The sequence below is a fragment of the Tamandua tetradactyla genome, chromosome 6 (assembly GCF_023851605.1).
Source record: "Tamandua tetradactyla isolate mTamTet1 chromosome 6, mTamTet1.pri, whole genome shotgun sequence".
In the NCBI taxonomy this organism is placed as follows: domain Eukaryota; kingdom Metazoa; phylum Chordata; class Mammalia; order Pilosa; family Myrmecophagidae; genus Tamandua; species Tamandua tetradactyla.
In genome coordinates this window covers 75,572,380-75,598,957 of record NC_135332.1, presented here as the reverse complement: position 1 = coordinate 75,598,957, position 26,578 = coordinate 75,572,380, and the positions used below count along the sequence as shown (strand labels likewise).

The 26,578-nt window shown below is 47.7% G+C and overlaps 1 protein-coding gene across 1 annotated transcript in view; it reads left to right on the top strand.

Annotated features, from left to right (window-relative positions):
- The window catches only part of QTGAL (queuosine-tRNA galactosyltransferase), a 253,960-nt gene that overhangs the window by 31,396 nt on the left and 195,986 nt on the right, over window positions 1-26,578 (top strand). Inside the window, exon 4 of the mRNA XM_077166314.1 lies at window positions 10,608-10,672. Within this exon, the coding sequence (XP_077022429.1) occupies window positions 10,608-10,672 (65 nt within the window). The remainder of the gene's footprint in view (window positions 1-10,607; window positions 10,673-26,578) is intronic.

Below are 26,578 nucleotides of genomic sequence, written 5' to 3'. Positions count from 1 at the left end.
GGGAGCTGTTCTGTACTGTTTCCAGTTCTTTAATAGTTGTTCTGGAGGAGGAACTAAGACCCGCGCGCCTTACTAAGCCGCCATCTTCTCCAGAAGTCTTCACTATATATTTTAAAAAGTTATTCCTTTAAGTGATTGCTCTGGGCTTTACCATACATATCTTATCAGCAACAGCTTTAGATTTATACTGATTTAATTCCAGTGAGCTATAGAAATATTTTTCTGGATGGCTTTTTCCCCCTTTTTTTGCAGTTTGTTATACATATTACACCTATAGATGTGAGCAACCTAATAATACATGGTTATAATAATTATTTGACGTGATTTTATTTCTCTTAAGAGGCAAAGAGAAAAAAAGAAGGGCAAATACATATTTATAGCCTTCTCATTTATTCTTGTGGTCAAGTTACTACCTGGAGTTAGAAATAAGGAAACTTAGCCCAATACAACTGCTCCAACATACCTCCTCTGTACTTTATTGGCAAGTATTTTAAATTTTTACATGCTGTAGGTCCAACAGTACATTATAAACATATTGCTTTTTACAATTGCTTTTCGAGTCAGGAGAGGAAAGGAAAAGAAATATGCATGTATACTGCCTTTTATATTTACTTAATTACTTTTTTTTTTTTTTTTTTTTAAAGGAAAGACAGAGAGAAGGAAGGAAGGATAGAAGGAAGGAAGAAAGGGAAACATCTTTTAAACATTTTCTTGTTTTTTATTGTATTTTGTTTTTCCGTTTTTGTTACATGGGCTGGGGCCGGGAATCGAACCGAGGTCCTCCGGCATAGCAGGCAAGCACTTTGCCCGCTGAGCCACCGCGGCCCGCCCTACTTAATTACTTTTACTGTTGCTCTTAAGTGTTTTTGAGTGGATTCAAGTTACTATTGGGATCACTTTAGCCTGAGGAGCTTCCTTTAGTATTTCTTGTAAGGCAGGTCTGCCAGCAACAAGTTCACTTACATTTGTTTATCTTGGAATATTTTTTCTTGCTTTCATTTTTGAAGTATAGCTTTGCTGGATATAGAATTCTTGGTTGATAGAATTTTTTTCCTTTGAGTACTTTGAATATGTTACCGAACATCTGGTGTTCTAGTTTGCTAGCTACCAGAACAAAATATACCAGAAATGGAATGGCTTTTAAAAAGGGAAATTTATTAAGTTGCAGGTTTATAGTTCTAAGGCCATGAAAACGTCCCAAGTAAAGCAAGTCTATAAAAATGTTCAAATTAAGGTACCAAGAGGTCACCTTCACTCAAGAAAGGCCAGTGAAGTTCAGGATTTCTCTCTCAACTGAAAAGGCACATGGCAAACACGGCAGTATCTGCTAGCTTTCTCTCCAGGCTTCCTGTTTCATGAAGCTCTCCTGGGGGGTGTTTTCCTTCTTCATCTCCAAAGTTTCTTGCAGCATGGGCTCTCATGATTCTAAAAGGCTTTCTCATGGCTCTCAAACTTTCTCTAAAATTCTTCCTCTTTTAAAGGATTCCAGTAAACTAATCAAGACCCACTTGGAATGGATGGAGTCACACCTCCCTCTAATCAAAGTTAATACTCACAACTGGGTGAGTCACATCTCCATTTAGATAATCCAGTCAAAAGATTCCACCCTACATTATTGAATAGGGATTAAAAGAAATAGTTGCTCCAACAAGATTGTATCAGGAGTAAAACATGGCTTTTCTAGGACACGTAATCCTTTCAGACTAGCACATATGGCTTCCATTGTTTTTGCTGAGAAATCAGCTGCTAATCTCATTGGGGTTCCCTTGTAGATTATGAATTGTTTTTCTCTTGCTACTTTCAGGATTTTCTCCTTGTCTTGACTTCAGCATTTTTAGTGTGATGTGTCTATTTGTGGATCTCTTTGCATTTATTCTAACAGAGTCGATTGAGCTTCCTGGTTGTGTAGATTAATGCTTTTCAATAAATATGGAAAGTTTTCCGTCATTATTACTTTGAATAGTTCTTCTATTCTTTTCTCTCTTTTCTTCTTTTGGTTCTCCATTAGGCTTGGTTGGTGTACTTAATGGTGCCTCACATTTCTTTGAGGCTCTGTTCATTTTCTTCATTCTTTTCCCTCCCTGTTCTTTGGATTATGTAATCTCTATTGCTCTCTCTCCAAGTACACTAATTGCTTCTTCTGTCTGTTCAAACCTAGTGTTGAGCCCTTTTATTGGATATTTCATTTCAGTTATTGTAGCTCTAGATTTTCCATTTGATTCTTCTTTTTTTAAAAACCATTTGTGTCTATTGATATTCTCTATTTATTGCAAAATTGCCACCATACGTTTCTTTGCTTCTGTAATCATGGTTTCCTTTTGGTCTTTGAACATATTTATAAAGATTGCTTTGAAATCTTTGTTAAGAACTGATATCTGTTCACCCTTGTAGGAAGTTTTTATTACCTCCTTTTTTCTCTGTGTATGGGCCGTACTTTTCTGTTTGTTTGTTTGCCTTGTAATTTTTTGTTTGAAACTGAGAATTTTCTACTTTGGGTATTGTTTCTTCCACCCAGAGCTTGTTACTGTGATCCACTTTTTTATTTGATTAGCCTGATGGGATTATTTTAGTGAGTTCTGTTTCCCCTATACAGTGTGTAGTCTCTGTATCTCAGAGGACACAGACCTGAGTTTTCCTAGTTACCCTGAGATGTCAGACTTCTCTGTCTCTTTACCTAAGGACACCAGGTGTTTTGTTCCACTAAGTGTCTACTGATAGCTCTATTCTTTTCCACAGCACCCTGGGGTATAATTGTTTCACAGACTAATGCTGTTATATCTGGGCTGCTTTTTGAAGGCAAACTAGCCAGCCTACAGTTTAGCCCTTCTCTTCACTGAATCTACCAGTCTCCTCTCAGTCACCTTTTATGACAACTTCCACTGCCTTTGAGAGTCAGCATAGGCTTGACATTCTCCCCATTCCACTGCAAATGAAGCCAGTTCCTTTGATGGAGAGTTTGGAAATCTTTGTTCTAAGGCCTGATTCTAAATTTCTGAGATGTGCTTCAGTGCTGGTGCTTCATCCCCCATTGTTTTGGGAAATCCAATTACTTTTATATTAGGCTGCTTATGTTTTTCCACAGCTCACTGATGTTCTTTCTGCTTTTTCTTTTATTTGGATTATTTGTTGTCACTGTATTTCATTTTGGGTAGTTTCTATTGCGATGACTTCAAGTTCAGTAATCTTTTCTTCTGCACTTTCTAAACTTCCAGTGATCCCATCCAGTACCTTTTCTTCTTACACATTTTAGTTTTCATCTCTGAAAGTTTGATTTGGGTCTCTTTTATATCTCTCATGTCTTTATTTAGCTTTTTGAATTTATAGAGTGCAATTATAATAACTGCTTCCATATTTTTCTCTGCTAGTTTTCTCATCTATCACTTTTGGGTTAGTTTCAATTGACTGGTTATTTTCTTCATTTTGGTCTGTGTTTTCCTGCCTCTTTACATAACTGGTAATCTGAATTCCATATGTAAATTTTACCTTTTTTGGATGTTAAATATCTTAATATTTCTATAAACCTTGCTTTATTCTGGGATAAAGTTGTTACTCTGATGGTTTCAGATTTTTATGATTTGTCAGGTGGGTCTGGAGTAGTGCACAGTCCAGGGCTAATTATTCCCCATCACTAAAGGCAAGACCTTCTTGAGTATTTTACCCAGCGCTGCAGGAATTATGAGATTTTCCAGTCTGGCTGGTGGGAACAGGTGCTGCTACCGACCCTGTGTGAATAATCAACATTATTCCTTCTGAACATGTCACCCTCGGTACTTTACTTGCCCTCTGGAGATCTCACATTCATGCTCTGGTGGTTCCCTGCTGTGAATGGCTTCTCCCTCTATGCAGCTCACCTTTCTGCCTGATGCTCAAGCTACTCTAGCTTCTCTTTCCGTGCCGCTCGCCTCTCTACCCAGTGCTTGACGTCCTCTGGCTTCTCCCTCCATGAAGCTCTCCTCTCTGCCCAATGCTTAAGGTCTTTCAGCGTTTTGCTCTGCACGGCTCTCTCCTTTGCCCAGTGCTTGAGGTCCTCTGGCTTTTCCCTCCATGCAGCTCTCCTCTCTGCCCAGTGCTTGAGGTCCTCCGGCTTCTCCCTCAATGTAGCTGACCTCTCTGCCCAGTGCTTGAGGTCCTCCAGCTTCTCCCTCAATGTAGCTGACCTCTCTGCCCAGTGCTTGAGGTCCTCCAACTTCTCCCTCAATGTAGCTGACCTCTCTGCCCAGTGCTTGAGGTCCTCCAGCTTCTCCCTCAATGTAGCTGACATCTCTGCCCAGTGCTTGAGGTCCTCCAGCTTCTCCCTCCATGCAGTTCACCTCTCTGCCCAGTGCTTGAGGTCCTCCATCTTCTCCTTCCATTAAGCTCTCCTCTTTGCATGGTGCTTTGAGGTCCTCCAGCTCCTTCCTCCATGCAGCTGTCCTCTCTGTTGGCAGACCCTGGCTGTCTTGGTTTCCCTGACTCAGCCAGGTCTCCTTAACGTAGGTGTCCATTTGGATCCACCTGATTTCCCCCTTTCTCCCTGCAGCCTAGAGACTCTCGAGGTAGCTACTGGGCTTACCTGTTTGTTCTCCATCTCTCAGGGATGACTGTCCTTCCTTGCTGATGTCCTTGTTGGATGTCCAGTTGAAAACTGTTATTTCATATATTTTATCTTTTGTTTTTGGTTATTTCAGATGTGAGGGTAAATCTGGTTCCTGTTACTCTCTCTTGCCCAATAGAACTTGCTTATCTTTTCTTTTATATTTTCCTGTCTCTTTAGCCCTTTTTGATATCTTCTGGGAGAGGTTCTCGACCGGAATTTTCAGTTCATTGTTTTTCTGATTGTATTTACTTTGTTATGATTTTGTCAGTTGAGGTCTTTATTTCAACCATAGTATTTATCACACTCCTTATTTTTACTTGTTTTTTTTTTTTGTTTTTTTTTGTTTTTTTTTATAATTGCCTGTTTCTGCTTCAACATAAGAAGAAATTCCTGCGTCTCTTTCAGGATATTTCTTATGCTTACTTTAAATTCTTGTTTTGTCTGGTCCATTTATTCTTTTCCTGGTTTGGGTTGTTCGGTCTATAATCTTTCTTTTATGGCTTCTGCCCTCTTCAAACAGCTTGCTACCTTGTTAAGATGAGTTCAGGATTGTTGAATGTTTTGGCTGATGATGTGTCTCCTGGAGGAGAGCTCAGTCCCAGGTCCTAGCTTTTTCTTTCCTGATGTGTTTGCACGTTGGTAGTGGGTCCTGCAATGAAGAAGCTTGACTGCCCTTCCTTTAGTCCCATGTGCTGCCCTGGACCCCTTGCCATAGAGGTGAGCTTGCTCTCGGGTGCTGTTCTTGACCTGCTTTTGGCATCCTTCCCTTCCTCCCTCCTGCTTTCCTCCCTCCTCCTTCTCTCCTTCCCTCCTGCCCTCTCTCCCTTCCCTTGTCCCTCCTTTCTTTCCCTCCCTTGTCCCTTCCCTCCCTTCTTTCCTTCCACCTTTCCTTGGTAGAACAGCATTTACAGTATTAGGAATTGGCAACTATGACTCACTACAGAAATAAATGGTGGGATTGATCTCTGAGACTGAAGTCCCCTGCTGTGTTGGGAGAGGTTTCCAAGTGTGAAGGTATAAGGGAACTTTCAGTGCATGTATTTTCAGCTCTTTATTCTTTTTTTCGAGGTTCTACTCAATGCCATTGTTTTTTGCCTTTAAAAAAATTTTTCTCTTTATGTATTCCTTTTTCATTTGCTGGAGTACTTCAAGTAATTTTTCCATATCTGACATGTGGATGGTAAAATATTTAGAGTGTTTACACATTTGAAAATGTCTTCCTTTTGTACTTATGTTCAACAGCTGATTTTCCTGGTTGTAGAATTCTAGATACAAAATTATTTTCTTAGAATTGTAAAGGAAAGTGGCTGATTATCTTCTGGTGTCCTTGTTTCTAGTAAGAAATGTGATGTTGGCTTGATTCTTGTTATGTGAGGTATCTTTTCTGAAAGAATTTAAGATTTTTCTCTTTATGGTTGGAATTTTGAAATTTCATAATACTGAATCTTAGTTCTTTTTCATTAGCCTTGTTTTTATATTGAATGATTGCTTTTGTAACCTTAGCTTTAATAGTAATGTGTCAGGTTGCCTTAGTTTGACTTAAAGTTTTCATATAGAATTTGAAAATATATACCTGCATAATCTGCATGGGCTAGGAAAGGTGGAAGCGGGGCAGATGACACATCTGTAGGCTTTAAGAGGCGTGTCTTTCTTTAAAACAGTGTCCTCCACTTTGGCTGCATGTCCAGGTCATCCAGGGAGCTTTAACAGTCCTGATGTCTGAGTCCTGCCTGCTTGGTCTGGGGTCCTATGGGCATCAGGACTTTAGAAGCTTCCCAAGAGATTCTGATGTGCTTCCAGGGTGAGGAACCACCGCCTCGCAGTATTCTCAGCCTCATGCCTGTGTCACGGTGGGTGGGGTCACAAGTGACTCCTCATTTCCAATATGTTTTACTGGCGGCCGGGCTGAGCACCTGGTGCCTTTGGAACACCTCCTCCGATGAGAACTGGACCTCCAGCTCCCGTTCAGGTCCACACACAGGCTCTCAGTGTCTCAGGGGGAAGGATGGGTCCGATGGAGAAGAAGGGTAGCTCAGGGTGACTCTCAGTGGAGAGGGTAGAGGTAAATCAGCTCTTCCTAGACCCTTCTCAGCCTCAGGACCCCTTTTTATTCCCCCTTTTTTTCTGCCAGGTTGAAGTGGCAGCTGGCTCCTCCGAGATGCTTGGGTACTGCTGCTGCCAGCCTCGAATGGGCCATCTGGCTCCACCCAGCACATCTCTGTGGAGGACAGTGGGGTCATGTCATTACTGTCCTTGGAGGGGCGAAGTGATTGGTTAGTATCAAGTTAGTACTAAGTCTTCAGCAGAACTGGGATCTGAACCCAGGACGTCCAAGGCTCTTTGGAACCCACCCTCAAGGAAGACTAGGCCTTCCTGAGCATTGGCTGCTCCATGAAGGTGTACAGGGTAAATGTCCTCAGCCCCACAGCAGCCCCAGAGGGTAGAATGCCTCTGCCTTTTGCTTCTTGGCAACCCTTAATAATAATAATTACTGTTATTATTTTGTCAAGTGGAGGGTAGATGCTGGTTGAGAACGATTGAGACATAGTTGGTTTCAAGGGTTGAAACAGAACCCTCCGTTCGGATCTACTTCCCTGCCCTGCCATACCCAGTTCCTAACACATAGTGTCCAGTGTGTTCTCGGACAGCAGGAAAGTATGTAAGATGCTTAATGAATCTTTAAAAATTAAAAATAATTTCTAAAACTTGGTCTTTTAAAAGAAAAAAAGACATCTTTATTTTCTGCCGTTTACATGGAAAGACACTGTTCTTTGACGTTGTCGGGAAGTCATGTTGCCTGCGGTGCATTCTGTGTGGGCCTGAGCTGCGTGCAGCCCTGCCTTCCTTGGGGGCCTTCCTCGGGGGCCTCAGGCCTCCTGGTGTGGACCGGACGGTGGGTGGAGGCACCAGAGGTGGTGAGCGGAGGGCTGGGGCGACATCAGGCCCCTGCTTCACCATGGCTCGGTTTCCTTCGTGTGGACAGAGTGTCCTCCTGGGGGCCCCGAGGAGTGTGGTGAGGATGAGATGAGATGGCATGGCAGAGGCCTTTGGGCACGCCTCGTCACGATGTCTTTGTCGTCATCACTCATCACTGCCCCATGTGTCCACAAGATGTTAATACTTTTCCCTAAACCATCTCTCCTTTTCATCATCCTTAGTTTGTTGGGAATAGAAACTTTGTCTCCCAGTTATTGTAGAATGTCCATTTCATCTTCTGAAATGTGTGTAAACAGACTGTGTTTTTTTCCAAAGCTGCTGTAAACATCGCTTAATGCTCAGTAGATAAAATGGGGTGCATCTTTCATAGCTGAATGTGCTGTGGTATTCCTTATCTAATCTTCATTTTAAAAACAAATGTCTTCTGTAAAATACTTTTTATCTCATAGATATAACTTGAGCCATTTCACATTTGTATGTATTCCATCAATAACAAAAAAATTTAGTTGTAGAAGCAGATTATTAAGATTGACACTAAAGTACTGTGAAATGAGGTTGTTGGGGTCAGGAGAATTTGTGGGAATCCTGTAATGCACTCTGATAAAGTGGATTTAATTGTGTATATCCAAAAGGACATGTTTTCCTGTAACAGTGTTTTCTCACATAGGAAAAGCTCTATCAACTGTTCAGTAACATAGATGCAAAGTATGTACTTTCAGGAATGCTGGATTGTTTAAGTTGGATTGGGATTCATTTATTGTTATTTTATATGATGATAGAGTAAAACATTTTTTAATGGTGTGATCACTTGCTAAAATCAAAATAAGACAAATTCCCAGCCTCGTCCCCCGAGAGGAAGGAATGTGAGTGTCTCACCGAGGCGTGAGTTTTAGGGCTGTGGCCATGGCGACGTGGCTGCTCACAAAGGCCCCCCCAAACGTCGGGCTCAGCCACAAACATTTGACTTTCTTCATGGCAATAATACTAAAGTAAATTCCGCGTGTTTGCCAAACACAGGATTCATTGTGTGAAACTTCCAGCATCGTTAGTGAAATATGTCTTCTTTCATTGCCTGAACTCATGCATTTGAGTTTTCTCCCAGAGCCCAGCTCTAATATGCCACTTTTTGAACAGGACTCTTGCTAATTCAAATTAGATTGTGGAAAGTCTCTTTGCTGTTTCATTTTTAGCAAACAACTCCTTGGGTACGGTTTGTCTGGTACCTTTCCCCGCGCGCCTTGCTTTGTAGTGATGGAGATGTGGCCACAGCTGTCTGGGTGGGGGCTGGCCGCCTGCCCCCAGGGCGCGGCGAGGGGCTACACTGGCCCCATCTGTGCTCCCATCTCTGTGTCGTCTGCACCGTAGTCCTTTGAAACGTGGAGTCATCCTACTAACTGTTTTTGCTTGGCTGCGCCCCAGGGGACAGTGCTAGAAAATAAATGGCCACCTCGTGGGTCACACTTTATAGAGGACCCGGTCGTCCCGATGTGATGACCAATGGCCTCAGGAACATCCTGACACCTCCCTTGTGTCCTGTCGGCTGTGGTGTCCGGCCCTCCATCTGGCAGACTTCCTGGGACTACATGCGGGGCCCCTGGCATGTGGGGTTCGCCCTCCCCACTGTGCAGAGGCTGTGCCCTTAGAGCGTGGGCCGCACTGGGTGCCTTGTGGGGCTGGTGACTTTGCGTCCCAGAGAGATGCACCATTTAACTTCGCTTGCATCTGCTTTGCCTTGTACAACTTCTTGGTGGCACCAAGTCTCCAGCTGTGTGGTTCACAGTGGCACCGGCAGCATGTGCCCTCTGGGCCCCTCCCCGTGAATGCCCATTCCACAGGGCCTCCCTTCAGCGCACCCAGCCTCTGTGGCAGGGTTATGGTATCAAAACATCCTCGCCAGCACATGGCTCCTCATTCAGAAACCTTTCGTGGCCGCTGCTGCCTACAGGATCAGGGTCAGACTTGTGTGTCCAGCAGCCAGCTCCCACAAAAGTGACCGTGCCTGCTCCCGAGCATGCACCCGCACCACGAACAGATCTGGCCACCCTGGGGCTGCCCCGCTGAGCCTCTGTCTGCACCGGCCCAGCCTCGAATTCTCTTGGTAGCCTCCTCGCCGTCATCCTCAGTTCCCCTGACCTCCCACTCACTTAGCATTGAACTGCAGGTTTTTCAGGTTATCATTTAAGCCTTTTTCCATCTCACTTGTGGTCTCTTTGGAGGCAAGATAATTAATTGTTTTAAACTGTTATTAAAGCACACCCATAGGGAAGGTGCACAAACACATGTGAGCCCCGTGGTTTCCACAAACCGTGCTCATGTGAGGAGCCCCCGCGGGGTGATGGCAGCGGTGCCCTGCGATGGTGCCCTGCGATGGTGCCCTGCGATGGCACCCGAGGTGGCTGCACCCCTGCCCCCCAGCCTCGTGAGGTCCACCGCACTCCTGCATGGGCTTGGACACCCCCGCGCTCTTGGCAGTTTTTGTTGTGCGTTCTCGGTTTCCGCACTCTACAGCCTACGGTTCGGGATTCTGGTGACAGTGCTTCTGTGACTGTTTAGCACGTGTCGTTGGTGAACATGTGCATATGTTTCTGTTGGGCCACAGCATTCACACTCATCAAACTTAGGAGATACTGGCAGTGACTTAACTTATTGCTGAAATACGTGTTCCTTCCTCCAGGCCTCCATTTTCCTGGCTCCTCAGTGTGGGGTTTATGGAAAATGTCCTGTTGGTGCTCAGGCACACGGACAGTTAAGTTTTGTTTTCTAAAATATCCCTCAGGGCTTACTTGGTGTTTTTCTCAAGAAATATTTGCTGATTTTTTTTTTCCCTCTAATGCAACATATTCTATTTTGACCTATAATGTATTGGTTCTGGGTGGATTATTTGTCTTTTATCATTGTACTCGTATCATTTACTCAATATGGAATGCTGCTTTCCATTTACTTCCCTTTCCTTCTTCTAAAGCTGCCCCTAGTTTCTACATAGCAGTGCAAATTGTTCCTAGTTTTCTCACATAGAATACTAAGTTAAATGAAAGAGAATGCTGTGGAAAATTGAATGATAAAAGACCTTTTCTTCCTCTTTTTTTTTAAACAGTCGGATATTCTAAAAATCAAGCAATAGCACAGAGCTCTGGGTCTTACCTTTGCTTTTTGGATTCAGTAAGTAACTCTTTTGTTTATATGTATTTATATACGTAGGTTGAATAATGAAATAGTCTTATATTTTAGGGTGGTTCTGGAAAATCATTATCCTAATATTTAATAATCAGATTTAAAAACTAAAGCTGATAGGCTATTTCCAGAGCAGTTAATGAATTAATGATAAATAAGATTATGTAAAATGTGAAACTGCATAGCAGCAAACAATATAAATAAAAATGAAGAAAAATTGGGAGGATATTAACAAATATGATACTTAAAAGATTAAATGACAAGTAGAACTTATTCATACAAGTTGAGAAGAAAACAGGATTTAAAATGTGTGGTAGATAAACAGGTCGGGAATGGGGAGCAAATAGGCTTCTTAAAAGTTTCAATCTTTCTTAAGCAAAGAAACACAAATTGAATTAGTGAGGTATTACTTTAAAAAAAATCAAATTAACAAGTTTTTCTTGTTTTAATTATGGATATTCATTATTCTAGAAAGTATAAATTGGTTTGGTTGGCTGGCGAATTTTGCATTTTGAATCGAGAGCTTTGAAAATGCTTGTGCTGTTGATTTCTAAATGTCACTTCTAGGTATCTCTGAAAGTCTGGGATGAAGAAGCTATTGGCTTAAGTGTTACTTATTATGACAGAAATTAGATACAAGTTAGTATGTTGTAAAGTGAATTTATGGTAAATCCATACTGGGGAATTACTGCCGTGTTTATAAAGAATTTTTAATAACCTGACAAATGGTTAAAGTGGATATTTATGGTCTATATGCAAGTGTGGATCTTCTTTTTAATGCATTGAAACAAGCTAAAACCTGTGATTCAGTCTTACGATGGGGTCACCAGCCCTCCACCGTGAGTGGGGAGTGTGGGGTCCCCAGGGCTTCTACGAGTCCGTTGGGGGCGTGGTGTGCTGGTGACCGTCTCAAGGCCATCCCTGACTGGGAGTTCCTGCTTGTGCTGAACTAATTCAGAACATGTGTCCTTGCTCCACGTGGTGGCCCAGCCTTGGCCTTGAGCTTTGGGTCTTCATGCATGTGGGCGTGTTGGGAGACTGGGTGTCCACTGTGGCCTGTTTCCACAGGAGGGGTGCGCCAAATACTGAATGTGGCGCACCCCTCCTGTGGAAACAGGCCACAGTGGGGCTCACCCTTGTCCCCCCAGTGCTGTGGTCTCCTGTCGCACCCCTCTGCTCCCTTTCATCCCTTCTCTTTTCTTCTTAGACTCAAACTCCTCAGATTTCTCCAACAAGGCACTCTTCCTTCTTCTGCCATCTCTTTCCAGGCTCTCTTCTGGTGCTTATTTTTCACACTCAAATAGTTAATCAAACATTCTTCTAAACAAAGGCAGCGCTCACCAAAGACAGCGACACCCCACCCAGTGTAAAACCGTGTGGGTTTTGTTGTGCTTTTTCTTGCTGATGGGATTGTGTCAGCTTCCTTTTTTCTGTTGAAGATGTCGTTTCAGAGATATTTTGCAGTGACCGTGTGCGACTGTCTTAACAAGAACCACGTCTGCAGCAGCATTTGAATTTGTGAGTGGCGGGAGATGGAACTCTGTCCTCCCAGTCTTCAGCATCTCTCAGCTGCAGCCCCTCTCTGGTGGCCTTGTTTCCATACGGCTGTGGCCGGAAGACAGAAAAGCTGCTGACACCCTTTCCTCTCCAGAGCGCTCACCCTTGGCTGTGTTTCACTCACTGGAGACAGGGATGAGTTCCTCAGGAGGGGACAGGATTGGGTCAGCCCTTTGGACACATATACCCAGTCCAGATGGCTGGAACTGCCATGCAGGAGCCAGTTATGCAGCTGGCAGTGGAGGTCGTGGGAGCAGGTTCACAGCCGGGCTCGCGCATCAGGTCCTTGGCGGCACGCTTGACAGGGCTGGGTGAGAAGGCAACCCTGGGAGCTCGGTCTCCAAGAATCCTGGGGTTCGAGCAGCAGGGGAGGTGCTGATGACAGGTCAGGTGATGGCTTGGCCCCCAGAGTGCAGGTCCAGAGAGAGAAGTGTGGTGAGAAGTCAGTCATCTGGCTGAGAAAGACTTGCCCTCAGTACTTAAAATCTGAATTATTCCTGGGTTTAATTGAAATGAATTTAATAAAATAATACTGAAATAAGTTTCCATGAGCTTAGTGCAGCAGTATTCACACTGGAATTTGCACAGCTTCCTTGTCATAGTGACTGTTGCTTCGGACCAGAGCAGAATAGGGTGGGGAGAGCATTTTCTCTCCTTCCTAGTGCCTGATGAGGGGGGTGGTCTGCAAGGGGCTGTTGTGGGGTGCAAGGTGGACCGAACCTCTGTTTTAGGTGGGGTTTGGCACATCCCTTTACTTTGTGAATTAGCAGTTCCTGCCTGTGGGACTCACCATACTGCCTGCGTTTTTAATCTTTTTTTTTATAGTGTTTGGATTTGGTGTCTGTATTTTTAAAAAGTTGCACAAGTGGAGAGTAACCAGAAAAAAGCAACAAAATAGAGAGGTGGAAGGAAGCATTTACAGGAGAGGGAATTGAAGATATGTAAACTTGAGTTCAGGCTAATACTGTCTTTTTGGTGCTACAAATGCATTTGTATGAATCTGTACTAATTGTGTCTAGAGAGAACCAAATACCAAATGAGTTTAAATTTCATTTAGGGGCTTGAGTGCACATAAGGGGGACTTCCTTGATTGGCATGTTGATCACTCTAAGGCACAATTGTGTGGTGTCATCATGAAGCCTTGGGTGGGTGGTGTAGGACAGGCTGCATCCAGGGTTCTTTTGGGGCTGATAGGGGCAGCCGAGGTGGCCTCTGTGGTGCTGGGCAAACTGGACAGGGCTGTGGGTTTGTGTGGGGACCAGCATCCCCACTGGGCCTGATCCTCTCGTTGAGCCCCCGCCCCTGGCTTGCTGGCAGCTTTGTAAATGTCATGGGATTGGACTTGTGGAGAAGAGAAATGGCTACCATGTTGAGTTTATGTGGGTGAAAGTACATTTTCTGAGTCTTTAGAAGTTCTTGAGCTTTTTCTCAGCCGTCTGATGAGAATGTTGCCTTGACACCAGCTTTACATGCAGTCCCTGCAGGAGATGGTTAGCGTTAAACCAAAATGGCTTCCGACCTCAAGGGGCTTATAGGGTAGGATGTTTCAGGTGCATCTTCAGCTCCCGCTTATGGAGCATCTCCGTTCTCTCCTGCTCACCCCCCAAAAAGAGCTGTGGTTTTGTGAGTGAGAGTGCCTCTTGTTCCAGGCTGAAGCCCCCTCTGTGAGCTCTCGTGGCATGAGATAGGCCCAGGCCGGTGTCCTCGGCACGCTGCACCATCCCCAGTGTCCAGAGGTGACCGCTGTGCATGACCCCATCCAGCCACCTTGGGCTCCAGAATCTGGTACAGACATTGGCTTCTTCTGGGCAGATTGCGCTCTCCATTCGTCAGTCCAGAGTGAACTTGTTGCTAGGTGGAAAGGAGCTTTGCGCCGTCGGTGTGTCTGCCTCCCGGTGACCTCCGAGCCCTTAGAACTTGTGGGACAGCTGACGTGGAGCCTGTTTAAGGTCCCCTTCCACGGGTTTGCGCTGCTTTTCCATCCTCGAGGTTAAGCACCATCTTGTTATTGTCTTGGCTGCTTGTGTTGTTCTTGGGAACATTGTAAAACAAAGCAAACAGAAAGTCTGGCTTTTAAAGAAAGAAGCCTTTAGGTACCACGTCATTAGGGGACTTTGCTTCCTAGAGCTGTAAAGTGCCCGCTTCTGAGCACAGGGGCTTTATAGCAGTAGTGGACGCAAGGGAGAGTTCTGGGTTTCCTGAGTCGGGCCAGAGCGTCTTCCTTACCCACTCTCCAGGTCACTGGTCTGTCCCGTGGAGAACCTCTGTTGTCCCCCAGCGCCCGTGGGGAGCCACTCCTGCCACTCTACTGGGCGTGGCCGGCTACCTTTCAGGCCTGGTGCTCAGCCGAGGGAAGATAAAGGCCGCGAGGCCACAGCAGGGAGGGGTGGGCGGAGAAGAGTCGGGGCTGCCTGCCCGCACCAGGCGCGGCCCATCTCCACCGGGTGGGCAGGCCCTTCCGGCGTCCTTATGCTTCCCATGTGGCAGCGGCGATCCTAGGGAGGGCGTGGAGGGGTTCCCCTTGCGTCCTGCGGCCCCTCCAGCCCTATGCACTGTGTCCCCGGGTCCCCCCAGGGCCCGCTGGTGGCCACCACCTCCCCTCCCAGCGCACAGCAGTGCCCTTGCCCCCCGCTGTCCCGGCACCTTCCCCTGACGCCCCTTCACTGCCTCTCGTGCAGGTCTGAACTCTGTGGTGTTGCTTCTGACCTGTGTGGGTTTGTGACGCTGTGTTTTCTTAACTCCTTAAGTGGGATGCTCAGCTTGCGACTTCTTAGCTTTCCTCTCCTCTGCTGTAAGGTTCAGAGCTGCTCGTTTTCTTCTTTCCACATCAGGGGCCTTCTGTAAGGTTTGAATAATGTCTTGATTGTTGTTCAGGTGTGTTGTCCGGTTGTCATTATGGTTTCTTATTCTTCTTTTGAAGTTTAGATCTCAGGTTCCCAGGAGCACAGAACTGAGTTAATCATAATCCTTGGTTCGTGACACACACTCCCCATGTGTCGATGTGTGCCCCCACTCGTTTTGTTTCTGTGTTATAGCGCTACTTGCGTGTTAATTTTTTGTTTTTTATTTGTTTTTCTTTGTTTATTCTTTTTTTTTCTTTTTAAAGAGGTGTTTTTTATTTTTTTTATTTTGGGAGGTGCATGGTTGGGGAATCAAATTGGGTTTCTTGCGTGGCAGGTGAGAATTCTACCACTGAACTACCTTTGTACTGCCCTAGTTTTAATAACATTATAAGACCCATGGATCCACCGTCCCAAACAAAGGGCCGACTCAGCTTTCTGAACAACTTAACTGCTGTTGACCATACTGACCACCTGGGGAGCCCCTCTCCTGACCATGTGCCTTCCCCACCTGGGTGCCCCTTCCTGAGTACCTGTGGATCCCTCTACATGACCGTCTTTGTAGCGGTCATTCTAAATCCCACATTCATCCTCCTTTGTTTCCTTTTTATAGTTCTTTGGGCTCTATAGAATTCTGAAAAAAATACCTTTTTTAAAGTTTTAGTTGTTTTTTATTTTTATATAAAGGGTATCATGCTGTGTATGTTTTGGACTTCTTACATCTCAGTATAATTTTAAGACATCCCTATTGTATTTTCACTAGTTCCTTCAATTTTATTTAATTGAGGTGAAATTTACATGCAGTGAAGGGCAAGATTTCAGTGTCAGGATTGTGTACAACATGAACGGTTTGATGAATTTTGACCACTGTAAATACCCACGTAGCCAACGCCCTAGTCAAAGAAAGAACATTTCTGTCACCTCACAAGTTCCCTTGCGCTTGCTCCAGTCTCAGCACCCACGCCCTCTCGCAAGCACTGATGGGACTTCTGTCACCGCTGCTGGGACTGCCTGCTTTTGAATTTCACTTAAATCATATGGTGTGAACCTTGCATTTAGGTTTTCACTCAAAATAATGATTATCCATGATATTTTGTGTCTTTGTGGTTCATTCTTTTTTTAAAATTATCCATTGTACAAATATATCACAGTTTGTTTCTTTACTATTCATGGGCATTTGGTTTGTTTCCAGTTTGGTTTGTTATGAATAAGGCACCATACACATTCTCATGTGTGTGTCTGTCCACTTCCTTTTCTCTGGGTAAACGTGTGGAAGTGGAACTGGTGGATCGAAAGGTCAGTGTATGTGACCTCATAACCCCTGTCCGTTTTCCACAGTGGGCGTGCGGTTTTACATCCCAGCATGGGTCTGAGACTGCCAGTGGCTCTGCCCTCTGACCAGCCTTCATGTGGCCAGTCTTTTAGTTTAGTCCTTCTGGAAGTTGTGAGGTGCCCCTTGTTGTAGGTTTTTCTTTTTTTTCCCTTGACATGGGCAGGCTCCGGGAATTGAACCCGGGTCTCTGGCATGGCAGGCGAGAACTCTGCCACTGAACCACGATGCACTGCTCATCGTTGCAGTTTTAATTCATAGTTCTCTCATGTTGAGCACCTTTTCGTGGGCTTATTGGGCATTCATATATCCTCTTTAGTGAAATGTCTGTTCAGATCTTTGCACATTTAAAAAAAATTGGATTGTGATCTTATTATTAAATGTCTTATTAATAAAGTTTAATTTATTGATTTTTTTTTTCATTTAAAGTATTTTTTTCTAAGAAACCTTTGCTTACCCCTAAGGAGAAGTTATTCTCCTATGTTTCTTCTGGGAGCTTATAATTTTTACTTTTATATTTAGATCTATATTTCTCAAATTAATCTCTGTAAATGCTGTGAAGTAGGAATCCAAGTTAATTTTTTTCATACAGATATTCAGTTACAGCACCATTTGTTGAAAAGACTTTCTTTCCTCCATTGAATTACCTTTGTTGAAAATCAGTTGTCCATGTCAGTGTGGGCCTATTTCAAACTTTCTGTTCTGTTCTATCTCTTATCTATAGTTCATCCAACTTGTCTGCTGTATAGCCTTCCTCTGGGCACATATACCACATTTATTCGTCCGTTCTCCTGTGGGTGGACGTCTGGGTTGTGTCCACATTTGTGTTGAGTGGAGCCCCAAGGACAGTCATGTATGCACGTCCTGATGTTCTCAGGCAAGAGTTCCTCTTAGCTTGCTCCTGCAGTGAGGCTGCTGAGCCACGGGGATTGCACTAGCCTGGGCTCTCCAGGGGACAGAACCCACAGGTGATAGGTATATAAGAAGAGACTGATTGCAGGAATTGGCTCAGTGACTGTGGAGATGGGCATGTCTGAATTCCTCAGGGCAGACCACAAACTGAAGGCTCTGGTGGAGATTTGAAGGGATTCTTAGGAGAGGCTGTCTCTCTGGAAAAATGATAGAAGTTCTTTCTTTCTGTTGAAATCCAACAGTTTTGCCTTGTAGGCCTTCAGCTGATGGGATGAGATGTCTCTTATTGTTGAAGGCAATCTCCTTTGTTGAGTGTGGATTAGTCAGCGACTAGCTAGTGATTTAAATCCAGAGGATACCCTGTAGCCATGAGGCCACTGCTTCCTGGACCACACAACTGGGTACCATAACAGCCCAGCTGATACAGGAACTTCACCATCACATGGATTGGGCAAGTCCAGCTGTAGAAGAGAAGGTGAACTGCTGCCCAAAGTAGTTCTCCACATGTGTGGTCTCACTAGTTGTGCAGGGGTGCCCGTAGGTCCTTTACCCACCTGTACATCCTTGTCAGTCTCACTTTTGCTACCCCCAGGGACTCCAGCAGTGCTCACTTGGGTCTTGAGTTGCATTGGTGAGCATCTCCTAGACTTATGGGCCATTCAGCCACCTTTATGGATGAAATGTGTGTTCATGTCTTTTTTGCACAATTTTCTTTTCCTTTTGTCTTGAGAAAATGTCACATTGGAGACAAGGTACAAAGATGATGCAAAGAACTTTTTGTTTTTCTTAGACCATTGGAAAGTAAGTTGTCAGCATATATCCAGTCCCTCCTGAGAACTTGTGTGTATATTTCCTACAGAGCCACAGCCCCCCATCTCTGGAGGGAAATTAACATGGCCGCAGTGCTCCCCTCTCATGCTTCTACTCCATTCAGATTTCACTGTTCTCCCCACTGTTTCTTTGTAGGAAAAGGACCCACTTCAGAATCGCATGTTGCATTTTGTATCTCTTTAATCTCCTTCAGTCTGGAATATTCCTCAGTTTTTTCTTGACTTTCCTTGTCTTGATGCTTTTGAAGATTCCCAGGCATTTCTTTGGGACACGCCCCTTAAAATTTTTGTCCAGTGTTTTCTGTGATCACGTTGAGGTTGTGCATCCCTGTCCTGAGTATCAAAGAAGTGACGCTCTGTCTGCCCTTTGACCTGCCTCCTTTTGAGGTCACGCCCTTCTTTTCTGTCCAGTCCCCAGTGAGGTTCGCTGTGATCCCTTGTTAAGGTGGAGAGGCACTTTGAGGCGAGGGGGACACCCTGTTCTTTGTCGTACTTTTGTTTGGATGTTCATCTGTTTACATAGGTATGAGCCGGTGGGTTTCTGTTTTATTTGAGGAGTTTAATCAGTTGCTATGATTATCTGTTTTGATGTTCAAATTGCCCCTGGTTTGGCCAGTGGCAGGTGTTTCCCATCAGATCTTGGGTGTGCCCAGCCATTCTTTGAGCATCTCTTTTCTTTTGGGTACAACAGGTCCTGCAGGTTCATCCTGTGCTTTCCCTGGTATTCCAATGGAATGCCCATGGACTCAGCCGTTTTTTTTTAAGGACCCAAGCTCCTTTTGGCAGAGGGTGGAATTTTGAAGTAGGATTTGATATGCTCACTGCTGTTGGGGTGTTGCTTTTCCCAGGCTCTCATCATGGACAGATTAGGGAACACACACATGCACACAGCACACACACGGGCAAACATGCTCCACCCATATTTATTCTCACATCTTTCTCTTTTGGAAACCACAAATTGACAGTGGTGCTTTGATTCCTACCCCTTGATGTGTGGGCTTGACCTCCCTGATCAGCCCCCTCTAGTCGCCACCACCGCCCTCTGCACGCGGATGCCACCCTCATCTTGCTTGGGAGGGGCAGAGAGGGAGCATGTGCCACTTCTGAGATGGAGGAGAAAGGCTCTGCCAGCCTGACCGAGTGAGGATGCCTGGCTACCTCCCACAGACAGTGGGCCCTCCTGCCACGTCTTCTCTCTGCACACTGGAGTGCAGGGAACCATGGGACTGCCTCAGCTTCCCTGCCTTTCCCTCCCTTCCCGGCCTTTTCCCTCCCTTCCCTGCCTTTTCCTGGCACTTCCTGATGGCCTTTGTCCCCATCTGAGGGCCTTGGGGTCCCTTGGTGTGTCGGGCGGGGGAACACTGCCCGGCCTGCGGTGAAGGTGGGAGCGGGCATGAGTGCCATACCCACTCTGCATGGGGTAATGCCAGGAAAGTGCCACATTCAGAATTTGAGTATGTACCTAAGGGGACATTTTTGATGAAGAGACCCCTCCCACTGGGGTGGCCGAGGTTGAATTTGACTTGTTAACCTCCACCTTGGAAGGCAGCCTGGTGACAGTAACACCAGCAGAGAACAACTCAGGTGCTCTTTTGGCCCTGGAGTGCTTGCCCAGCCCACGGGCACTTCCACAAGCATGGCATCCTGCCTTGGTGTTGCTGGCACCGCCAAGTGCTGTGGAGGAAAGGAGCATGGAGTCAAACCAGAGTCTTCTTTGTGGTGGCCGAGCCTCTCCCCAGACCTGCCACCCTGGCCTGTGCTGCCACTGCCTGGGGACATTGCACTGGCACCTGCCTGGCGCCCACGTGGCACCCAGGTCTGTGCTGGCGTCTGGGCCTATACAGTGATCGCTGTGGTCTGTTGCCCCAAAGGAAAGCCAGATTTAGGCAGGGTAGCTTGGCCTGCACTTTCCCCAATGCCTCTGAAGCACCGGGAACGGGGCCCAGAAAATAGTAGGTGATCAATAGATATTTGTCTAATGAATGAGAGGATAGGATTTTGGTTTATGTGTCTAATTAGAAGCATCTAAGTTAGATTGAATTAGATGGTTGGGGGCTTATCTGGAGACCCTCATCATCCTTTTGGACAGTATTTCCATGAAGAATGATAGTCTCCGTTTCTGGCTTGGCCCATTCACAGACGAGTCTGTGGAACACAGCACAGCATGCACAGCCTTTGCGAAGCTGCCGAGCCCGTGCGTGTGAGCACCTTTCCAGTGAGCCCCGGACGTCCATCCAGGAGTGTTCGTGTCACAGAGAAGATGGATTGTGCTGACCCCATCACATTGCCAGGAGCTGTGTGCTATCCAGGGTTGCCTTGGCCTGGAACTCACCTGCACTGAGATGGAGAGTCTGGGTTGTTTGCCCCAGTGACCCAGGGACGGACAGTGCAACTCCCTCTGCCGTGGATAATCCATAGCCATGCCAGAGGCCACCCCACGTAGAACCTTCCACCAGCCCTTCTCTCGGGGTCCTCTTCCCAGGGCTGCTTCAGTGAGCCCAAAGGTCACCCCAGGCATGCTAATTATAACTTTCTATGGTGGCCACTCACTCCTTTGGAGTGTTTTCTGATGGACGCATAAGGTGTGACTGGATTGAAAAAAGGGTTCAAAACCACACGTGTTTCCATTCCAGATGGTGGCGGTATCAACCACTAAGGACTTCTAAAAAGCACCTCGGGGTTTGTCCAGAGGGATGCCCCGATGAATCCTGGAGTGATCTGATCATTGAGTGGAAAAGTGTTTGCAAGCCCCCTTTGGGGAATGGTGAGAGCGGAGAGAAATTCAACTTCCCCAAGTTGAATTCTTGATATTCTCAGAAGCAGTGTGGACAACCAAAGCTATAGGCTGAGCCCCCAGTCTTGGGGTTTGTTCATATGAAACTTAACCCCACAAAGGTTAGGTCAAGTCTACTTAAAATTTAGGCCTAAGAGTCGCCCCCAAGAGAGCCTCTTTTGTTGCTCAGATGTGGCCTCTCTCTCCAGCCAACATGAGCAGTCTCATCACCCTCCCCCTCTCTGTGTGGGACATGACTCCCAGGGGTGTGGACCTCCTGGCAACGTGGGACAGAAATCCTAGAATGAGCTGAGACTCAGCATCAAGGGATTGAGAAAAACCCTAGAATGAGCTGAGATTTAGGATCAAGGGATTGAGAAAACCTTCTCGACCAGAGGGGGGAAGAGGGAAATGAGACAAAGTGTCAATGGCTGAGAGATTCTAAACAGAGTACAGAGGTTACCCTGGAGGTTATTCTTACGAGTTGAGTAGATATCACCTTGTTATTCAATATGTAATGGAGAGGCTGGAGGGAACTGCCTGAAAATGTAGAGCTGTGTTCCAGTAGCCATGTTTCTTGAGGATGATTGAATAATGATACAGCTTTCACAATGTGACTCTGAATGTGAAAACCTTGTGTCTGATGCTCCTTTTATCTACTATATCGACAGAAGAGTAGAACATATGGAATAAAAATAAATAATAGGGGGAACAAATGCTAAAATAAATTTAGTTTGAAATGCTAGTGGTAAATGAAAGCGAGGGGTAAGGGGTATGGTATGTATAATCTTTTTTTCTCTATTATCATTTTATTTCTTTTTCTGTTGTCTTTTTCTTTTCCTAAATCAATGCAAATGTTCTAAGAAATGATGAATATGCAACTATGTGATGATATTAAGAATTGCTGATTGTATATGTAGAATGGAATGATATCTTAATGTTTTGTTAATTTTTTTTAATTAATAAAAAAATTTAATAAAAATTTTTTTTTTTAAAAAAAAGCACCTCGAATATTGAGGAAGGGCTGAGGAGCTCTGGGTGGGGTGGGGGTGGGGTCTGCTCACTCCCCGTGGCCCATCTGCGGAAGGGGCAGGACTGGTTCTTGGCAGCCTCCGGACAAAGCAGGCCGTGGCCCTTACTGCTCGGGTCAGGAGAGGGTCATGTGGCCTTCGTACAAGCGGTGCCTTGCAGTGCCCAAGTGCGTGCTGTGACCAGCAGGGCTGATGGGCTCTGAGGTGTAGCCGGATTTTACTCCCACCTACTTGGACCTTTCCTTCATACGCAGTATTTGCAATTAAAGCTGCTTCCACAGACAACTGAAGTTTTCTTTCAAATACTGATCACCTTTAGAGTTTTTTTGTGCTCAACAGACGTTTATCAATATCATGTGCATTTTTTGTTTTCTATTTCATTAATTGCTGCTTTTATCTTAATTAACATTTTTGATCCTTGTATTGATGGTTGCATGCTCGCCCCCCTGACTCCCTGCCCTCTTTTAACCTTCTAGTTCTGGAAAGGACTGCAGGGCTCACTGAAGCACCAGTGCATGTCATGTCTCAAGGCACAGCTGTTCCGGGAGCCACAGCTCCTAGCAGGCCAAAGAGCTTTAAGCAGCCGACTTCCTGTGACCAGAAAAGTCATTTTGTATTTGAAGCATTGCTGATTTAAATGTTCGCAGTGGGTGCCCTAAGTGCAGGAAGCTGTGAAATGCTGGCACAAGGGGGCGGCTGAGAGCCCCCCGCCATGCATTCGGTGTGAGGCGGGAAAGGGACCATTTGGGGTGACTTTTGAGAGCAGATCATTGGGCCCCGGGTGAAGTCCCTCACTGGTAGGTGTTCTCTAAATGCAGATGTGGCCAGCTGCAAGGAGGAAGTTTTCTCCTCTTTCTCTGTCACATGCCACCTGCTTTTCGTATTCTGTTTGTCATTTAGAAAAGAACGTTGATATCAGCCGTATAGAATCTGCTGCAACTTTAGAAAATCACTGAGATGGGATGAGAATTCTGGCCGAGGGGGGGTGGAGCACTTGGTAGAGGGCTGCGCAGACCCCACCAGGCCCTCCAGGCTTCAGCCACAGGCCCCTGCAGACCAAATCTGTTCCTATCACTGTGGCAGGAGTGCAGTGGGGGGCACAGCAAGGGAGCAGGACCAGAGCCCGGGCAGGGGGTGACGACCAGAACCAAAACCAGGGGTGGGGGGCAGAGCCAGGGATGGGAATGGGGCTGAACCAGAACCAGGAGTGGGGATGGGGGGCAGAACCAGGGCGAGGGGTGGGGGGGCAGAAGGAGGGTGAGGGGTGGGGGGGCAGAAGGAGGGCGAGGGGTGGAGGGGCAGAAGGAGGGCGAGGGGTGGGGGGAGCAGAAGCAGGGCGAGGGGTGGGGGGAGCAGAAGCAGGGCGAAGGGTGGGGGGGCAGAAGCAGAGCGAGGGGTGGAGGGGCAGAAGGAGGGTGAGGGGTGGGGGGGCAGAAGGAGGGCGAGGGGTGGAGGGGCAGAAGGAGGGCGAGGGGTGGGGGGAGCAGAAGCAGGGCGAAGGGTGGGGGGGCAGAAGCAGGGCGAGGGGTGGAGGGGCAGAAGGAGGGCGAGGGGTTGGGGGAGCAGAAGCAGGGCGAGGGGTGAGGGGAACAGAACCAGGGCGAGGGGTGGGGGGGCAGAAGCAGGGCGAGGGGTGGGGGGAGCAGAAGCAGGGCGAGGGGTGGGGGGGCAGAAGGAGGGCGAGGGGTGGGGGGAGCAGAAGCAGGGCGAGGGGTGAGGGGAGCAGAACCAGGGCGAGGGGTGGGGGGGCAGAAGCAGGGCGAGGGGTTGGGGGAGCAGAAGCAGGGCGAGGGGTGAGGGGAGCAGAACCAGGGCGAGGGGTGGGGGGGCAGAAGCAGGGCGAGGGGTGGGGGGGCAAAAGGAGGGCGAGGGGTGGGGGGAGCAGAAGCAGGGCGAAGGGTGGGGGGAGCAGAAGCAGGGCGAGGGGTGGGGGGGGCAGAAGCAGGGCGAGGGGTGGGGGGGGCAGAAGCAGGGCGAGGGGTGGGGGGGGCAGAAGCAGGGCGAGGGGTGGGGGGAGCAGAAGCAGGGCGAGTGGTGGGGGGAGCAGAAGCAGGGCGAGTGGTGGGGGAGCAGAAGCAGGGCGAGTGGTGGGGGAGCAGAAGCAGGGCGAGGGGTGGGGGGAGCAGAAGCAGGGCGAGGGGTGGGGGGAGCAGAAGGAGGGCGAGGGGTGGGGGGAGCAGAAGGAGGGCGAGGGGTGGGGGGAGCAGAAGCAGGGCGAGGGGTGGGGGGAGCAGAAGCAGGGCGAGGGGTGGGGGGGCAGAAGGAGGGCGAGGGGTGGGGGGGCAGAAGCAGGGCGAGGGGTGGGGGGGCAGAAGGAGGGCGAGGGGTGGGGGGGCAGAAGCAGGCAAGTGATGCGTGGGGCAGAAGCAGGGCGAGGGGTGGGGGGAGCAGAAGCAGGGCGAGGGGTGGGGGGGCAGAAGGAGGGTGAGGGGTGGGGGGGCAGAAGCAGGGCGAGGGGTGGGGGGGCAGAAGGAGGGCGAGGGGTCGGGGGGCGGAAGCAGGCAAGCGATGCGTGGGGCAGAAGCAGGGCGAGGCGGGAGAGCGTGTTTCGGGGGCCAGCATTACAGTGGATCCTCCAGACCTGCAAGCTGCTGTCCTTGTAGACTTTTACATGTTCCATCCGAGTCATTTTTCCTGCCTTAGGAAATAGTGGTGGGTGGGAAATGGCATGTGTATTCACATGGATATGTTTATAATTGAGATGAACTTACACTGGTTTCAAATTAAAGGCAGTTTTGCACAGTTTTAAAAGTCATGGTTTCCCAGGGTTTACCACAGTGCTCCATGATAGACATGCGGCCCTCTCATCCATTAATGCAAACACTTGCCAGAAAACTCTCTTAAGGATTTGGTCAGGGGCGGGCCACGGTGGCTCAGCAGGCAGAGTTCTCGCCTGCCATACTGTAGACCTAGGTTCGATTCCTGGTGCCAGTCCATGCAAAAAATAAAAATAAAAATTTGGTCAGCTGAGCTGGATGTGGTTCTTGCCTCTGCCCCCTCTTCCTCCATGCTGTTGCACGTGGCTCTATAGCAGGGCGTTGGGTGCTCGCAGGCGGCTTGCTGTCCCCCATAGCCACGCAGGGCACTGGGGTGGCGGTGCCCAGTACCTGCCGAACTCTCCTGCCCCAGAGAGGCGCTGTCCAGCCCGCTGCTACACGTGCTTCCTCTTCCTAAGGAAAAGTCATGGGCTGGCCACTTAGTTCCCCTTGCCCCGTGATAGGAGCTGGGTCACGAGCACTGCCACAGGATTCCTGCTCCTCTATGGCTATTGCCAAAAGGCGCTGGCAGGATGGGTGGGTGGTGGGCAGGGGCAGTGACCTTCATCCACGAGGTAGAGGAGACGGCAGCTGCAAGGTGGGACAGGGCTGTGTCAGCCCTTCCTTTTGTTCCCTGCAGGAAGGGAGCTTCCTTAGTCTTAGCGCTAATGGTTCAGAAAAATGTTTCTCCACCAGAGAAAGACAAAGAAGGGCTTGTGAGAGTCCTGAAAGGAGCTCTGCATCATCACTCCTCAAATCTGGGTGTCTTTGCATTAGGGCGTTGCCGGGCTGTCTTGTTTGCTGGGCTCCATGCTGGTTATTCCTGGTGGATGCCGCTGAACCTTGGGTTTTGAGGCTTGAGCCTGAGGCATTACTGAGCTTGCAGAATGTTCTTTATTCTTACTTGTTTTCATTTTAGGGCTGAGGAAGGGTGATGGCTTCACAGTTTGTGCAGCTGCCTCTGGAGTGGCCGCTGTGGGCCCGGAGACCATCGAAGGCACAGGAGTCTGGGCTACCGCACACCCCAGACCCCAGCTGGTGGAGGGGGCTCTGCAGCCCACCCCAGAGGATGGTTCTTGGACACTCTAACGAAGAGGCGTTGGTTTCCCCAGTTCGTCTGGAAGTCAGAGCCCATTTCCCAGAGAATGATGCTTGTGGCTGGCTCTCAGGTGCCGGTGTGGCTTGGGCTTGTGGCCTGCTGCCCGGGGCCTTGCTTGGCTCGGGCAGCTCTTCCACGCCATCTCCTTCCCCTCCATCCTGCTCTGTCTCAGCTTCAGGCTATTTTCTGCCTCCTCCCGGGCCTCTCGTCCATGGCACTGTGGCTCCACGAGAGCAGACAGGCGTGGGCCCTGTTCACGTAGTGCCTCTCGAGTCAGTGCAACCCCGTGAGATTGCTGCTTTTGTGTGTGGAAAGTGGTCAGACGTTGGCATTTCAGAAGCGTCAGGGCCAACCTGATGCCTGTTGGCTGGAAGGAGAGTGGGAATTCAGGACACTTAGTGCAAACGGACGACATCGCCACAGCTGCCCTGGTCAGAACCTGGAGGAGAAACTTTCGTCCTGCTGGCTCCTGTGGCTGGAGAGGACAAGGCTGGGGACAGGCCATGGCTGCCAACAAGGCCACTGAAGCTGCGGAGAGAGGGTGGGGCAGGGGAGGACGAGAGAAAGAAGCCCCTGGCAGCAGCATGGAAGTATTCGTTCTTTCTTTGCCATCAGTTGGGAGGCCCTGAGTAGCTCCAGACTTCATTTACCTGTGAGATAAGGAAGTTCCCGGAGGCTGTCTAGGTCCACTGGGGAGGAATGTCAGTGAGGACCCGTCTTTGCTCGGCAGTGCTGGGTTTATGCAGCGGTCAGTTGGGAGAGGCAG